The 17,494-nt window shown below is 46.5% G+C and overlaps 1 protein-coding gene across 2 annotated transcripts in view; it reads left to right on the plus strand.

Annotated features, from left to right (window-relative positions):
• The window catches only part of RANBP10 (RAN binding protein 10), a 58,961-nt gene extending 41,896 nt beyond the window's left edge, over window positions 1-17,065 (plus strand). The window contains exons 6-14 of one of the 2 annotated variants that reach the window (XM_060254152.1): window positions 4,269-4,453; window positions 5,918-6,030; window positions 7,179-7,287; window positions 9,165-9,313; window positions 9,765-9,960; window positions 10,512-10,636; window positions 11,825-11,967; window positions 13,668-13,779; window positions 16,511-17,065. In XM_060254152.1, coding sequence (XP_060110135.1) covers window positions 4,269-4,453; window positions 5,918-6,030; window positions 7,179-7,287; window positions 9,165-9,313; window positions 9,765-9,960; window positions 10,512-10,636; window positions 11,825-11,967; window positions 13,668-13,779; window positions 16,511-16,641 — 1,263 coding nt within the window. In that variant the 3' untranslated portion in view covers window positions 16,642-17,065. Of the gene's footprint in view, window positions 1-4,268; window positions 4,454-5,917; window positions 6,031-7,178; window positions 7,288-9,164; window positions 9,314-9,764; window positions 9,961-10,511; window positions 10,637-11,821; window positions 11,968-13,667; window positions 13,780-16,510 lie in introns of both variants that reach the window. The other variant, XM_060254151.1, reaches the window with a different exon arrangement.
• The last annotated feature ends 429 nt before the right edge of the window (window positions 17,066-17,494 follow it).

The following is a 17,494-nucleotide window of genomic DNA, read 5'->3' on the forward strand; positions in this document are numbered from 1 at the left end:
TTTGGAAAGATCAGTGTTTGGTGTTTTGTAATTTCTGGAAAGAAATCCAACCCAAATCTATAGAATTGCTGGTGTTTATCTATATTCTAGCACAATAGTCTTTGACCTGTCCAGAATCGGGACTCACCCTTAACCCATAGGTGGCAGCATGGGAGTTACTAAACTGCAAGAATGTGACATCGCAGACACATGGTGCACTGACCTCCTGCAAGCCTGGGCAGCAGTTGGGTCTCCTGGCAGTCCCCTCTTTCTGGAGACCATGACTCTGTTGCTGCCCTGCTGCTGTGGAGTGGGTGAGGCAGGTCCTTCCGAAAAGCTGCTGAACAAGTACAGGGGCTCCATGACCCACCTGAAAGCCATGAGCCATGGGTTAAGACTGTTGCAATAGCGCATCAGTTGCAGTGGCTTTAGGTGTGTACACATAATCTGGGAATAGACTGCTGTGCAGTCATTTTTTAAATCAGGGATGACCAAACTGTGGCTCGGGAGCCACATGTGACTCTTTCACAATATTCTGTGTTTCTCGAAGCCCCCACTGCATTTCTCTCTTCAACTCACTTTTCCAAGCCAAGCTTGATGGCTTGGAGAATGCATTTAAAAATAAGTTTGCTTTTTTCCCATCCCTCCCCCCCCCCCTGTTTATTTGCCTCCCTCCCTCCCCTCCTTCCTGTGGCTCTCTTGTGACATTTATTCTGTGTGGCTCTTACGGTGAGCAAGTTTGGCCAACCCTGGTTCAAATATACGTAATTGACTGTAATCCACTGCCGTGTTGCAAGTGCTTATGGAATATGTTTAAAACAGGGAATGCTAAAGCCTTCTTTTGCTGGAGGGGGGAGGGACTAATTATTCCCAAAGTTGTAAACAAGACAAAGGAAAAACAAGTCATGGGAGTAATCATGCCCACCCCGATGGCGTTTTCCATGCGTTATAATAAACAAACTTTCCTACATGGCAACTATGACTTTTTCTGCACGGTATGTAAAGCAGCCCCGGGCTCTTTGGAAATGCAGACCTCTTGAACAGCCGTGTCATGAAGACAAAGAACAGCTGTCTCTGTAATAGCTGAGCTGTCTCCAGTTGCAGGATATCTCATACCTTGCTGGAATCTTGCCCCAAACCACCGTTCCCTTGCTTTGCTTGCGTTTGCTCACTTTGATTGCCTCTGCAGGCATCCATTTAACAACCAAGGAAGAAACATCCCAGGTTTATATTTATTTTTGCCATGTGTGTATATCTTTTTTTTCCTTTGGCCCAAAATCTTTGTGAATGTAGTAGAATTTGCAGTCCAATTTGCCTGCTGGAGATAGTTTTTTTGAGGTCTCCCAGCTGTTCAAATGAGCCTTTCCAATGTCCAATAACAATTCCTTCCCTATTCGCGCCCCCCCCCCCCCTTTTCGGGAAGACATTCAAGAGCAGTTAGATCATGACAAGGTAGCTTTTGAGGTCCTACAGAACTTTTCCTTTGCTGTCGGTACCAGGAGTTGCTGGGGAGGCCCTGGAGACAAAGTTTTCATTGCTGTTCACAATCTGCTTGCTCTTTCTGCGGCTACATTTGCATTTCTCGTCAACTATTGTATCATCATTTCTTTCAGAAAATGTTAATGGTTTGCGTTAGAGCCAGTGAAGAAACCTGGCTTGTCCTTCTGTGTTTTCTTAGATAGCTGTAGCAGACTTCATTCTCAAAAGAAGACATGTGTAGTGCGTTCCTGCCCGGGCCGTTTCCCTCTCCCACGTCTTACAATATATTCCAAGAATTGGGGGTTGTGACTGCAGCATGTCACGCTTGAATATTCCCTATTCTTACTCCATTTGGGCAGCACAGTCTCTCAAAGATTTCTGGACGAAATGCTCACTGGATTAGGTAATAGGAGCTGTTATGCTCTGAAACATATTTCCATTCTACTGCAGAGGGAAATGGAGTCAGGGGATAGTTGAGTGTGTTGATCCTCTCTTCCAAGAAAACCGCTAGAAAGGGCTCTGCCTCTCCCCTGCAAGAACTTTTCAACTGTTCCATGGCATACTTGGCTGTATTAAACTTGTCTTATTCTTATGCCTGTCACTGCTGCAGCATCTATTTATTATCACTTTGTGCTAGAAAAATATTTTTTTTTTTTCAGTTCCCTGAGCTTCACACTGCTGTCTCTTGTCTTACCTTCTCAGGAACAGCAACCTTCTTTTTCTCTTCTTCTAAGTTTTAGCTCTTCAGGTTTATCCCTTGGAGCAGCAGTCCCCAACCTTTTTGGCATCAGGGACCGGTTTTGTGGAAGACAATTTTTCCACAGACCAGGGGGACGGTTTCTGGATCATATGATTATGCACTTTATTTCTATTAGTTTGGTGTGGTGGCTAAGTGCACGGATTCTTATCTGGGAGAACCAGATTTGATTTCCCACTCCTCCACTTGCAGCTGCTGGAATGGCCTTGAGTCAGTCAGAGCTCTCACAGAGCTGTTCTTGAAAGGGCTGCTTCTATCAGAGCTCTCTCAGCCCCACCCACCTCACAGGGTGTCTGTGGTGGGGGAGGAAGGTAGTGAGCCGATCTGAGACTCTGAAATTCAGAGTGAAGGGCAGGATATAAATCCAATGTCATCATCCTTCTTCTTCTTCCTACATTGTAATATATAATTAAATAATTATACAACTCATGGCCCGGTTGCTAACAGGCCATGGACCAGTACCGGTCCACAACTCGGTGGTTGGGGACCTCTGCCTTAGAGTCTATCCCTCTTTCCCTGCACTCAATTTCTTCCATTATTTCCACTCAATTTGCAGTTCTCTTGAAGGTAGCTGCAGTCTCACGAACAAAACAACAACAACCAAAAACATCCAGTATATTTGGAACGTCAGTTTTTTCACAATTGTCGGTCTCTTTGTCTGATAGGATGGCAGTGGCTTTATTTTCTGTTAAAAGGAGAAGCAAACCACAATTTGCCCTTGACTTGCATTAGGAAAACCTTTGGATTAAAATCCATTTGTAGGCTGGCCTAGTCAGATGTGGGTTTAGGCTTTTTTTGTGTGTTCTGAAACTGATGCCCGATAGCGTTGCCTTAGGAAAGGTTTTTTTGTTTTGTGTTTTTAGAAGACTGATAGGAGGGAGTTGCAAAAGATTAGTGCCTCCAGCAGCAGAAACACAAAAGAGCATCTCTGGGGTATGCATATTAAAAACTGAAGAGTGGTGCATAGGGAAAGCAGGGAGAGGAGAAGAAGCTGCTGTGTCTCGAAGATTCTCCACGAGTAGTTAGGGACCAAAGTGGAACTAGAAGACTATTTTGGGATAAGCTAGCAAACCAGACTCAGTGAAGCAAAGTTTGGGTGTCTGACAGAGGGAACTTTGACTCTTGAACGCTTATACCCTGAAAATCCTGGCTGGTCTTTAAGGTGCTACCTACTTGTCCCTTGCTCTGGTACTGCAGACCAAGATGGGTGCCCACCTTAGAACCTATGAAGAGGAACCTCCAGTTCAGGGATCTGAATGCCTCGGTCCTTCTATTAAGTGGTTGGCATGATTCCTCAAAAAAAAATGTGAATACGGACAGAGCGATACCTTGAGGGTTGTTTGCTGGAATTTTCTTATGCATTTTGGCAACCTTCCTCTTCTAGCGAGGGGGACAGTTAGTTCTTGAAGGGTATTTAAAAGCTTGTCTGGAGCCATGGATTTCCATTTGGGTTGGACTGGAACATCTTTCTGCATCAAGTTGCCGGAAGTAGTTTCCTTTGGGTTCTTGCCAGCTGTGCTTTCCAGGCAGCCTTTCTCAAAATTTGAGGCTCTCAGAAGCCTACCCTACACAGTACTCCTTTCTTTAAAAAAGAAAAAAGAAAAAACCAACACCCCCACCCAAGATGTGATGTATAACATAAGGCTGCAGAATAAACAAGGAACTTGATTTTAATTTTTGCAGATCCCAGAAGCATGTTCTATGGCTTTCATTGGGAAGCACACCCTGGTACCATAATCTGTTGCATTCTCATCATCAGTCTCTAGAAAGATGGCAAGTCCTTGTGGGGAAACCTGTGCCCTCTTTCCTTATGCAAGGATTGATGCTGACCTGTGTGTTTTAACATACTGAAAATGGTCAAGGATGCATTCAACTCTAGTTTAGATCAATATCAATTGTAACCAATCAGTCTCCTGTACATTGTATGCACCTGACACGGAGGCTCTATTAAAGCCTAAGAAAATTAACACCTCTGCCTTGGAGGTCTAGGGAAAAAAAGCTATGTTTTTGTCTTCTCGCTGGGTTTGTGACTTGGGTTTCTTTCTTTCGGCAGGCCAATCTGTATCCCACAGTGGGGCTTCAGACACCTGGAGAGATAGTGGATGCCAACTTTGGGCAGCAGCCGTTTGTGTTTGACATTGAAGATTACATGCGGGAGTGGCGAGCGAAGATCCAGGGCACCATTAAGCGTTTTCCTATCGGCGACCGGTTAGGCGAATGGCAAGCCATGTTGCAGAAGTAAGTAGGACCTAGGCCTTTAGAAGGCTCATTAAACTGCCTTTTCTTCCTTATGCCAGTCAAGTCTCCTGCCTGAGCAGTGAGATCCCTTAACGCTCATGGCAAAGAAATGTGCTGCCTGTTCATCCTACATCTATTTTTAAAAGCTGTCAAGGAAGATGAGGCTTATACAGTCTTGAAATGATGTGCTGTTTTCAAAAACTTGTCTGCTTTATTGCTTTTAGTCCCCCTCTGGTGACAAGTCACTAACAAGCCACAGAGCCAGATGTGAGGGGGAGCTGATGGTTTGGAGGAAGGTAGTGAGTTCTATCTGGCAGCCTCCTGTAAGGGCATAAGAGAGAATGAGGCATGCACAGAGCTCCCATGAGCAATGGTGAAAGTAGATGATAGTTTCTGACCCCCCCAATGGAAAACCCGGACAAAGCCTGATCACATTAACAAGCATCCTGTTTTAATATGCAAACACTGGGACCTGTTGTCTAATAATGGGAGACACACAGCTGACTTTTCTGCTGGCGAAGATAGACAAAGGGGGTGGTCCCCTTTGTCTGCTCAAAAAGGACATACCATGGATCATGGGACATGCGTGGACAAAAGTCTTGTGGTACAGAGGGAAGAACCAGGCAAGACAAAGAATGGCTAGATCTGACCCATTATGATTCGCTTTCAAGGAGGATTAGACAGAGGACAGCTTGGTGTAGTGGTTAAGTGCGCAGACTCTCATCTGGGAGAACCGGGTTTGATTCCCCACTCTTCCACTTGCAGCTATTGGAATGCGCTTGGGTTAGTCATAGCTCTGGCAGAGTTGTCCTTGAAAGGGCAGCTGCTGTGAGAGTCCTCTCAGTCCCACCCACCTCACAGGGTGTCTGTTGTGGGGGGAGAAGATATAGGAGATTGTAAGCCACTCTGAGTCTCTGATTCAGAGAGAAGGGTGGGGTATAAATCTGCAGTCTTCTTCAATAGGTGAGACTGTGTACTTCATAGATTCTAATAAAAATCAGCCCTGTGCCCCTAGCTCTTTACTTATGTCAGTGCAGTATCCTTTTGGGTGTTTTCCTGCAGACAGATGCAGATTTTTTAGTCTTTTTGCAATGTTCATATGAGTTTCTTTAATTTAGCCTTCCCATTCTCATAGCCTTCATTCAACTCCTGTCTTATTCTCACTAGGAAGAGCTAAAACGAGGAAGCAATAATGTTAATATAACAGCTGTGCTCTTTGGGGTAAATGTTACAGGACACAAAGGCCTGTTGCTCCCTTCCCAGAATGCCTTTATTCTCCACAAAGCACGGGGCTGTTATATGTATCGCAGGAAGCAAAGCCAGAATAGCTCTGAGATGCTCTCCTCAGTGTAGTGTTTTCCGTCTGGGGATATTTTCTGGAGGTATTTCCCAGCTTGCCAAGGATCCGTACTGGTCAGCGATGCTCATTGTACTTGTTTGCTTTTTTTCTTTCACGTTTGACAGTATGGTTTCTTCTTACCTGGTACATCACGGGTACTGTGCCACGGCGACTGCCTTTGCTAGGGTCACAGAGAGCACAATCCAGGAAGAACAGATCTCCATAAAGAACAGACAAAGTAAGATGATCGTTGTAACCTCCTTTTTTTGTCCCGCATTTCTCAGTCTTACATGGAAGGTCCTTGCTGCCTGCTGCTGGACTGTACTCCGCTGGTAGAACGTTCATGCACCAACCAGAAGGATGCTTCCTGGGGTCAGGTGGTAGTTCTGACCGCATCTGCTGTTCTCTTACCTCCCATCCAATCCCCTTTGCCCTCATTGTTCTCTCGCTTTGAAATTGTGTCCCAGAAGTCTTAGAGAAATATATCCTCAAGAAAACTCAGAAATATTTTATTGGCTTGTTGTTTTTTTTAAACTTGGAATGGTTCCCCTTTGGTTTACTTTGCAAAGAAATTTGAGCTTCTTTTAGCGCAGAATATCTAGAGCCCTGCATCAGATGTTTTGATTTGAGATTTCTAGCAGTAGGGCTCAAGCAGTGCCATGACACATGGGGTGCCTGGCTAGGGACCCCTACTCTAGGTTGGGAAATTCCTGGAGATTTAGGAGAGGAGCTTCGGGAGGGAGCTCCTTGGGGTATAATACCATAGAGTCTACTCTCCAAAGTAGCCATTTTTGTTGATCTTCGTCACCTGGAGATCAGCTGTAATTCCAGAAGATCTCTAGGCTCTGACTGGGGGTTGGCATCCTAGGTGTCCCTGTCATCTGAGGCTAGGTCAGCGACAACCCAAGAAAAGGGTCATCTTGACTGCGGAAGCAAAATGATGGAATCCCCTCCCCAGGGAAGATTTGTCTATCCCCCTCAGTCATAGTCTTCTGCCATTGGGTAAAAATCTTTTCGGTTTCTTCTTGCATACCCTCTCCTCCTTGTTTGTTTTTAATTGCTGGTTTATACAGGGATGTACTGTTTGTAGAAGTTGATTTTTAATGTCCTTTTGATTGCTTTTGCTGCCTTCAGGACCCTAATTGAGCAAAAAGGCAGCATACTGATGCTTTAAATAAATAAAATGACACGGCTTCTCCAAGCGGCTGCCTTGGCTTGGCACCGTTTGTTACTCTTCTTGGCCTCCATTGTGCTGTGTTCTTCTGTGGGGAAAAACTCCGCCTAAATGAGACACCCTTTCTGACAATCTAGAGGTTTGAATTGACTTGCATATGAGCAGGATTATTTATTCCCGGACCTCCTAATGATTCTGTTCTCACATTCCAGGAATACAGAAGCTGGTCTTGGCAGGAAGAGTAGGAGAGGCCATTGAAGCCACACAGCAGTTATACCCAGGACTCCTAGAGCACAACCCTAACCTTCTGTTCATGTTGAAGTAAGTATTATCTGTTCTGGCAGAGCAGAAGTCAAATAAAAATAAAAATGGTCAGAGTCAGCATGGCAACTGTAACTTTGGAGTGCTAAGAGCCTGGCAGCTGGGAGCGTGTAATAGGGCGGCAGGTTGGCATCTTGCTAGGACTTTCCAAAATGACAGATGGAGAGAGGCTGTGGCTCACTGGTAGAGCTCAGTCTTGGCAGGCAGAAAGTCCCAGGTTCAATCCCTGGCATATCTTGCTCGAAGGGTCTCAGGTAACCAGCGCAGAGAAACATCTCCAACACTTTGGGCCATCATTTGGAGAAGGCAGTACTGAATACTGAGAGTCAGTTTGGTGTAGCAGTTAAGCGTGCTCTGAGATTCTGATTCAGAGAGATGGGGGGTATAAATCTGCAATTCTTCTGCTTCTTTAAGAGGAGCAGGTGTCTGTTCGAAGAACTGCTTCACAGCTAATAGATGCTGCTGCAAAAGCATAATCTTTCTAACTGCAGTTTTTTATTCTTCATGGTACTGATGCAGTAGCATTTGCTCCTGTTTTTCAAACGGAATAGAAGATGGAAATGCAAACTTTTTAAAGAAAGTATATAGGATTCTTCAGCAGTCGTAAATGCCCTCTCATCTTTCTGTGGTTTGTCAAATATGTGGAGAGGATAGCTTTCATTTGGTTGGTTGCATTAAACCCCGATCTGGCCCTTTGCTGTTTCCATGGGGGGTCATGCATCATTATATCTTCACAATTAGAGACTGCCTGCCTGCATTTCTGGATTGATGGGATAAGGGAATGGACCTGGATTTCTTGCACTCTCTCAAAAGCAGGGACTATGAAGGAAAATTAATTTAAGACTGATTCGTAATGGTTTTCTTTTTGCGACTTTTAACACAATATTAATCCTTTGCTGTGAAAAATAGTTTATGACATACAGGACCCGTTCACACTAATTGCTGAACCGTGATTTCCTTCCTAATCTGATCAGTTTTAATTCCCATTTGGAGGTAAACTATACCTCCATGCTTCAATTCTGCAGGGCCTGTAAAACAGAGCTGTTTTGCCAGGCTTTTAGTTGAGGCAGTGGACGTCATTTGTTATCGGTCTCCCCCCTTCGTTTCATCCAGAGCTATAAGTCCTGCTGGACTTGGACAATAGGCCATGTCTGTGAGGCAGAATTTGCCATTTTTAGTACCTATTGTTCTCTGTAATTTTAGATTTTACCTATTTTAAATTGGTTTTTTTACTGTTGATTGTTTTTATGATGTAACCCGGCCTGAGCCTGTTCTACGGGAAGGGCGGGCTAAAAATCAAATCTAATAAATAAATATAGTTACATAAGCCAATGAGTCTGGGAGGGAATTGGAGTATGCCAGATGAGCTTGAGAACCCAATGCAGAGTCATCTTGACAGCCAAACTGTTTTGGGGGGGTTATATGTAAAAGCCCCTATTTTAGATATCTGGCTGGCTTTCTCTCTGTCTCTACCGTAGAACTACTAATGTTGAATTCCTAACCTCCTTGTAACATTTCTGACCCCGTCTCCCAAACATCAGCAAGGGAATTTTGCTCTGTGTCTGATTCAGGCTCTTCTTGGGCAAGGTGTGATCTGTCAAAGCTTATTCAACCTCAATGCAAAGCACTGGGCATTTGGGTGGAATATTCAGTTTGTACATCATGGTTTATCATCTTCATAGATTTTTTTGGTTGGCTTTACAGTGCCATCTGTAGCTGCAAGAGACTGGCACGCTTGCCATTGCTTCCTCTGTGTGTTTCTAGGGTTCCTTGCTCTTATCGATTGGCTGCTGTAGAGTTCCAGATTGCTAGTATGCCCTGCACAGACTATTGCACTGTTTTTATTTCTGAATACAATTTTTTCTCTTGTGTCGCAGGTGCCGGCAGTTTGTGGAGATGGTAAATGGGACAGACAGTGAAGTACGTTGTTTCAGTGCCCGCAGCCCCAAATCCCAGGACAGCTACCCAGATTCCCCCAACCTCAGCCCCAGGCACGGCTCTAACAATTTGCACATTCGCAGCACTGGTAAGAGTTTCCTAGATAGGTCAGTTAATCAACTTCATGCAGTATCCGTTCTTCTTGTGGAAGCCCATATTGGATTACATCTCTCAGATTTTGAATTGCTCCTTGCGCAGGGGAGATTTTTGGATGTACATGTTGCACTGCTTGGAGCGCAGAGAGCAGATCTTCAGTACAGGAGAGTTCACCCCTCATCTCTGTGCGCATTCGTGCTCTGTTTGAACTGTAAATTCACAGTGAGTGAATTTCAAAAGGGCAACAGTGAGTGAATCTCATAAGGGCCCTCCTCACTCATGAGAGCCATTACTTTCAGGCCGGCATCTGTCCTTCTGAAATCACATTGTGATCTTAAAGACAGAGCTGCTTGCTTCTGAATTACTTCCCCAGCCCTCATCAAAGAAAGTCTGAAGCAGAGTCAGGGGGGGAAAAAACCCTATCTTTACTCTTCTGTTTTCAGGAGCAGACAGCCCAAGCTGTAGCAATGGAGTTACCTCCCTGAAAAACAAACAGAGCCACAGTAAATACCCAGCACTGAGTTCGTCCTCATCGTCCTCTTCCTCGTCGTCTCCCTCGTCAGTCAACTACTCAGAGTCCAACTCCACAGATTCCACCAAATCCCAACAGCACAGCAGCACCAGCAACCAAGAGACCAGGTAGTGCGCCATCAGTTCCCTTTCTAGGAGAGAACAGTGAAGCAGCCAGCTGTCACAGCAGTGGGCTCAGATATTCACCCCAGTCCTTGGTGTTTGCTTCTTTAGCATGCAGGCTTTGAGCTTGGAGGGGGGGGGGGCAGTGTTCACAGTGCACAGACTGTCAGTCATGCTCCAGTCAACTTCTCAGGTGGACTGAAATTTCCTCTTAGCGAGGCTTTCTTTGTAGCAGGAACTCCTTTGCATATTAGGCCACACACCCCTGATGTAGCCAATCCTCCAAGAGCTTACTATAGGCTCTGTTAGAAGAGCCCTGTAAACTGCAGGAGGATTGGCTACATCAGGGGGTGTGGCCTAATATGCAAGGAGTTCCTGCTACTAAAAATATGCAAGGAGTTCCTGCCTCTTAACTGGCTGTTTGTCAACAGCTTGAAAATCCGCCCAGCACGTTAGATCAGTTTGCTGTCTCCCTCTCCTTGCTAGCCTTTGGCCCCTTTTTTGGAGAGCGTCTTTAACTTTCCTGACATCATCATTCTCTCCCCCTTTCGATGTAGTGACAGTGAGATGGAGATGGAGGCAGAGCATTATCCGAACGGAGTTCTGGAGAATTCTGCGACGAGGATAATGAATGGCACTTACAAGCATGAGGAGATTCTGCAGACGGACGATTCCAGCATGGGTAAAGTCTTAGGATGGGGGAGGCGTGTTCTTCTGCCATTCTTAGGAGGGGTAAAAGAATAAACTTAGCAGGTGTGGGTGATGCAGTCTTGGAGAAACAAGGCTCCTTGGGAGGGCTTTTCCGGTCCTGGCATGTAGATAGAAGGCAAGGGCTGCAAAAATCTTCAGAACTGTCTTCAGGCAGTTGCATAGCTTACGCCAAAGCAGGGGTGTCAAACTCATTTGTTATCAGGGCTGGATCTGACATAAATGAGACCTTGCCGGACCGGGCCATGTGTGTCATAAAATGTAATGCCAGGTAGCGAAGATAAAAACTTTATAAAGGACACAAAACACACACAATTAAAGACTTTTTAAAAAACTTAAAATAAAACATGCTTAAAAGATTAGCACTCTTGCAGTATTTTGTTTATTTAACAATTTCTGATAACTGAAACCTCTCATTCTGAATAATTGCATCAAAATATGGAGACAATGTCTGTGCTGTAGCAATCTTGAGTATGCTGTTCAGGTGTGTGTTTGTAAGGTGCAAACCTACTTTTGATTTATTGACATTCATTCGAGAAATCTCATGGTCAATGCTTTGAGCCTCAGACCTGGGGAAAAACATGAAATGGCTGGGCATTGCGAGCTTTTGTACATAAGTTGGTTTGTGTGCTAGTCAGCCAATGGAGAAACTAGAGACTTGCTCTGTAGCTTGTATGCAAGCCTGGCAAAGCTAACTGTGATGCAGAAGGAAGCAAGAGAGCAAGAAGGAAGTAAGTGACAACAAGTTGCTCACGGGCCTGATAGGAGCCCTGTGGGGGCCTGAGTTGGCCCTTGGGCCACACGTTTGACACCCCTGCACTAAAGGATGTGGGCATTCCACGTTGTATATAGGTTTTGTTCTGTGGCAGAGAATTCCTTCCTGAAAAATCACATGCTTCTGTTCAAACAAGAAAGCACTGGCATTTGCAGAGATTCGGCCTGGGTTTGGAAAGCCAGACTTCAGATTATGTTTATAGCAGCGGGTGCTACTCAAGAGTCTTCCATAGTTGCTTGCCTTGGGGGCCTCCCCCACTAGAATTGTGCTGATGACTTTTTTTTGTGGGGGGGGTGGAGAAGATGATGTATAAGGGAGGAGTTGCTTTGGAGCTGCCTTGTTTACACCTATGCGAATCAGCCCTTCTCTCCTCTTGCGCTCCAGAAGACGGCTGTCCCCAGAGGCAGCTCTGTGGGGGGAACCACGCTGCCACGGAGCGGATGATCCAGTTTGGGCGGGAACTGCAGACCCTGAGCGAGCAGCTGTGCCGAGAGTACGGCAAGAACACGACACACAAAAAAATGTTACAGGTGCGACGTCGCTTATCTCCTTCGTTTGTTCCTCGCTTTCTTCCCCAACGAGGGCTCAGAGCGGCTTATAACATTCTCCCCTTCTCCATTTCATCCTCACAGCAAGCCTAGGAGGGTTGTTTAGGCTTAGAATGCGTGACTGGCTCAAGGTCACCCAGCAGACTTCCATGGCGGAGAGGAGATTTGAACCGGGGTCTCTCAAATCCTAGTCTGCACTCTAACCACTACGCCACACTGGCCACGATATGGCTGGGATCCTGCCCCGTAGCCAGGATTTCCAATGTCTAAGGGAATGAGCAAAAGTCAGGGAGCAGCCCCCTCCCCATGGCAGGAAGTGCAGCTGCTCCTGCCCCTCCTGCATGTTTTAAACAGCCTTCCCTTCCCCCACTGCCCCTCCTGAGGGGCCATGAAGGCAAAAGCTAAGAGGGTGGAAGCCGCCCCCTCCCTCGCAGGCAATATAAATTGCACAGGAGGTGATCTGCTTTGTTTAAAATGTGTGGGAAGGGCAGCAGGAGCTGCTACCAGCCTCCCGTGTGATTTAAAGAGCCCACCGATCAGCCAATTGGGCCCTTTAAATGTTGCCAGAGTGGGTGGCCACGGTAGCAACAGGGGAAGGCTGTGGGTTGGGGGGCCTGTCGGGAAGTTGGAGGGCAGGGGAGGTACGATGACTCAGTGGTAGGGCATCTGCTTGGTAAGCAGAACGTCCCAGGTTCAATCCCTGGCATCTCCAACTAAAAAGGGTCCAGGCAAATAGGAGTGAAAAACCTCAGCTTGAGACCCTGGAGAGCCGCTGTCAGTCTGAGTAGACAATACTGACTTTGATGGACCAAGGGTCTGATTCAGTAGAAGGCAGCTTCATAAGTTCATATGCTCCCATAGGGCCCCCTCCCAGTAGCTACAGGCTTGCAGGGATCTCTGCCTCATGTATGGCTGTTTAGTTGATGTAGACTGCCATGGGGGTGATGTGCAGAGACTATAGCTAATATCCTCCCCGCCCCCGCCCCCAAACATGAGGAGTGAACATGTGCTGGTCAGCCAATGGAGAAAATAGAAGCTTTGCTCTGTAGCTCCTGTGCGATTGAGCAAGCCTGGCAAAGCAAGCTGGGATGCAGAAGGAAGCGAGAGAGAGGGAGAAGGAAGTAAATGACAATGGGGGAGGAACCTTGCCCCCCTCCATGTACCTTACTGACTGATGAGACTGTGCGTGAGCAGCTGGATACTGGTTGGGTGCATGAGGTTCAGCTGGTAAAAACCTGGGCAAGTTTAATGGTCTTGTGGCATCTCCTGAAAATGTCTAGAGGTAGTTCTTCCCCCCCCCCCTGCCCATTTCTGCCTTGGGCAGCTATTCCACAAAGTGGGAGCTACAGTGGACTCTGCATGAGGTCTGGTTGACACCAGGTGGCCTGCCAGTAGAGGGTAGCCTGAGAACTGTAGCTTGTTCCTGGGGACATATGGGAAGAGATGGTCCTTTAGATAAATGCATAATCCTTTAGATTGCACTCGATCTGCAATTTCTTTACATCTGCTTCCTTCTGAGCAGAAAAGTTAGTGTGCCGAGCTGTGTAGCTTTTGTATGCCGTTCCATTTCGGGACGGCTGGATACCTATTTGGCCTACTATGACTATTCAAGAATGTGCCCCCGCCTTTGTTAGCTCACATATTGCAGTGCTGTCTGAGTCTCCTTCTCTCCTCTCACTCAGGATGCATTCAGTTTGCTAGCCTACTCAGATCCATGGAACTGTCCTGTCGGTCAGCAGCTGGATCCAATCCAGAGGGAACCGGTGTGTGCTGCACTCAATAGCGCTATATTGGGTAAGGCGATGCATGGCAGGCTATCACCGTTGTTGCCTGCCATTTGTGCCTGCTTTCTGTGGTGGGCAGTGGGTGCTGGAGAGCACGTGGCAACATTACTGCTGGGCACATCTCTGCTAGTTGATATGTTCTTGGGTCATCAGAGCAAAAGAGATGCTGAAAACCCAAGTGACATATTGTTAGACTTGCTCATGATCCATATCCACAATATGGAGTATTGTGTTCGGTTTTGGGCACCACATTTTAAGAAGGATATAGACAAGCTGGAACGGGCCTAGAGGAGGGTGACAGATGGTGAGGGGTCTGGAGACCAAGTCCTATGAGGAAAGGTTGAAGGAGCTGGGGATGTTTAGCTTGGAGAGGAGGCGGCTGGGAGGTGATATGATCACCATCTTCAAGTACTTGAAGGGCTGTCATATAGAGGATGGTGTGGAATTGTTTTCTGTGGCCCCAGAAGGTAGGACCAGAACCAATGGGTTGAAATTAAATTAAAAGAGTTTCCGGCTCAACATTAGGAAGAACTTCCTGACTGTTAGAGCGATTCCTCAGTGGAACAAACTTCCTCGGGAGGTGGTGGGCTCTCCTTCCTTGGAGGTTTTTAAACAGAGGCTAGATGGCCATCTGACAGCAATGAAGATCCTGTGAATTTAGGGGGAGGTGTTTGTGATTTTCCTGCATTGTGCAGGGGTTGGACTAGATGACCCTAGAGGTCCCTTCCAACTCTGATTCTATATCACAGAGACCCTTGTCACTCAAGCTCCATACTGCCTCCGTTAGGGGGGCTCCATTTTAAGGCGGCTTTGTGCACTTAGGTGCTTCATGCAGCACCATAATGCAAGATCTTCTCTCTGACTTTTCCCCCTCTGTTTCTTGTTATGGTCACAGTGATCATTTACAGATGCACTGTGAATCTATGCCCCTACGGGCTGTACAGTGGCATTACTAGAAAATGAGAGATGGTAACGTGCAGGGGTTTTTTTGTAGCAGGAACTCCTCTGCATATTGGGCCACACACCCCTCCAAGAACTTACAGGGACTCCTCTTATAGGGCCTACTGTAAGCTCCAGGAGGATTGGCTACATCAGGGATGTGTGGTCTAATATGCAGAGGAGTTCCTGCTACAAAAAAAGCCCTGGTAACCTGCAACGCTCCCTCTAAGCTTGTGGAGTCTTGTGAGCAAAAATTCTGCTTGTTGAGCTACTGGCATTAAAGTTGTGAGCAAGCGATTTGGCTGCTGCATAAATTAGCTTGCTCTGGGGCCATCTTTCCTGAGCTAAAATGAGTCGGAGGCTAGGAAACTGTGAACTAGCTCACACTAACTCCAGCTTAGAGGGAACACTGGTAATGTGTGGTTGTTACCAATTTATATAGTGAACATACAGGGAAGTAAGTACCTGGTTTAAATCTCGCTTTGTCCTGGCACTCATTGTAGTGGCTTCAGACAAGCGGCAGTGTCCCAGTTCCCACTGCAGCATGATAAAGATAGTACTGGCCTGGTGTGGTACAGTATGGATTAATAATAAAATACATGCAAATAATGTGGACATCCCAACAAAAAAGCTTTCCAAACGCTAAGGACACAGCCCAGCTTGAAAGGGTGCACTTTTTTGTCCTCTAGTTTGCCCTGGGAGAATGACAGGCGCCTTCTTGTTTTAATCAGTGGGTCATTAAAAAAAGTCTTATTTTTGGTTGCACAGTGCCCATGGGTTTGTTTGCTTTTGTGATATCAGTAGTTAGGAGTCAGAAGCCTCCTTCAACTCGACAATGGACGCTCCTCCAGTGCTGGAACTAACCTGCAATGCATTCTAGCCCTACCCCTGCAGCTTCATAGGGCACCTACCTGGCTTGCTGGCCTTTTGTAGGGCCTGTAAAATGGAGTTGTTCCACCAGGTTTTGGATGAGGCAGCAGGCATCTCTATTCGATCGGTTGGCCTCCCCTTACTGCACTGTCTTGTGGTACTATTTTTGTGCTAGTCTATAGTACCAATTTGCCGTTCTGTAGTTCCATCTTGCGATATTATTCTGTTATATATCCTGCTGGACCATCCTGTTGCACTTTACTACGTGTTGAAATTGGCTTTATTATGAAGTTATTGTAATTTTATTGTGATTTTTATTACTATTTCGATGTACTCTCTGAGCCCCAAAATGGTGGAATGGGTGGAATATAAATAAACAAATAATAATAATTTTCTACCTGAGCAAGGCTTGCTTACCCTTTATGTTGGAACTCTGCAGCAAAATGTTCCTGCCAGGGAATCAAGATCACAGGGATAGGCCTTCTTAACTGTCCCATCAATCAAAGAAGCTTGTTTGGTGGGTAGGCACGAAAGGGCCTTTTCAGTGGTAGCCCCATGATTTTGGAACAGCCTCCCCAGGGAGATGTGCCTGGCCCCCTCACTTTCACTCTTTAGGAGACAGCTGAAGGCAGTTTTATCTAAGACCACGTTTGTTTGGGATTACTAGCAGTCTTGCATTGTGACTTAAAATTCTGTTTTCCACGTATCTTTCTTTGCATATTTTATCTATATTGTAAGCTGCCTTGTCCTCCATAAGGGAAAAAAGGTGGCTCGTAAGTATTTGAAATAAAAGTGAACAATAAAAAATGCATTGTTCAGAGCTTTCCTTGTAGTTGCCAAGAGAAGCTTATGTTCCAGATACGTTCTTTATTCATGCCACTGACAGTGTCCCTGTTCTCTCTCTCTTTCTTTCTCTCTCTCTCTCGCTCCAGAGTCTCAGAACCTGCCAAAGCAGCCCCCGCTGCTGCTCGCCCTGGGCCAGGCCTCGGAGTGCCTGCGGCTCATGGCTCGCGTGGGCTTGGGCTCCTGCTCCTTTGCCAGAGTGGACGACTATTTGCACTAGCCACTGAGTGAGACAGAGTGACACCCCCTCTCCCAGTGCCGCCGCCATCTCCTCTCTCCCTGCCTCGCATCTTTTTCCCTCCCCACTTCGTACCTCCCCACACGCTGCCCATTGGAAGGACACGTTGCTGACCAAGGGAATTCCTTGCCACGTCTGCAGTTCCTGCCCCCCCCCCCCCGGAAACCGTCGGCAGGGCCCTCGTCACCGCAGCCCCGCTCTGCCCTGCAAGCCGTTGCAGCGTTCAGTATTTCTTTTTCCCACCGGCCATTCTGACCTGTAGCCCCTCTCAACTTTAGGATTTTATCTCTTTTTTCTTTGTTTATTTTTTGTTTCCTGACTGAGCCACCAGTATTTATATCTGGAGAGTTTGTGCTGAGCTGGTTTCTAATTAATTTAGAGGTAAAATATATATATCTGAGTTGGCGACGACCTGTTTTTATTTTCACGAGGGGGAAGCTTGTCCGCAGAGGTGCGCATCACCCACGCAGCGTCACTCTCCAGCGCTAGTCCTCTAAAGGGCTGTGTGTGTGTTTTATTAAATTGAAAACCAACCCACTCCAGAACACCCTCTTACTACTTTGGCCGATCGGCTAACTTTGTTCCTTCCTGGCCGCTAAGACTTCTCTGTTTGACCAACAGCCACTCCTAGGGAAAGCATTCAGCAGTAGCTCATAAGCGTTGCATCCTCCTGATGTTCTGGGGAAAGATGCTGTAACCGAGCCTGATTCTAGATTGGTCAGGCAGCAAGAAAAACCTCTCGGCGGAATGGATCAGGAGAGGGTACAGGAAGGGATTCCCAGGGCCCAGGACAGTTGGAACAGTGAACCCAACCATTTAGGTGGCAACCAGTGCC

Source organism: Heteronotia binoei, chromosome 14 (assembly GCF_032191835.1).
Source record: "Heteronotia binoei isolate CCM8104 ecotype False Entrance Well chromosome 14, APGP_CSIRO_Hbin_v1, whole genome shotgun sequence".
NCBI lineage: Eukaryota > Metazoa > Chordata > Lepidosauria > Squamata > Gekkonidae > Heteronotia > Heteronotia binoei.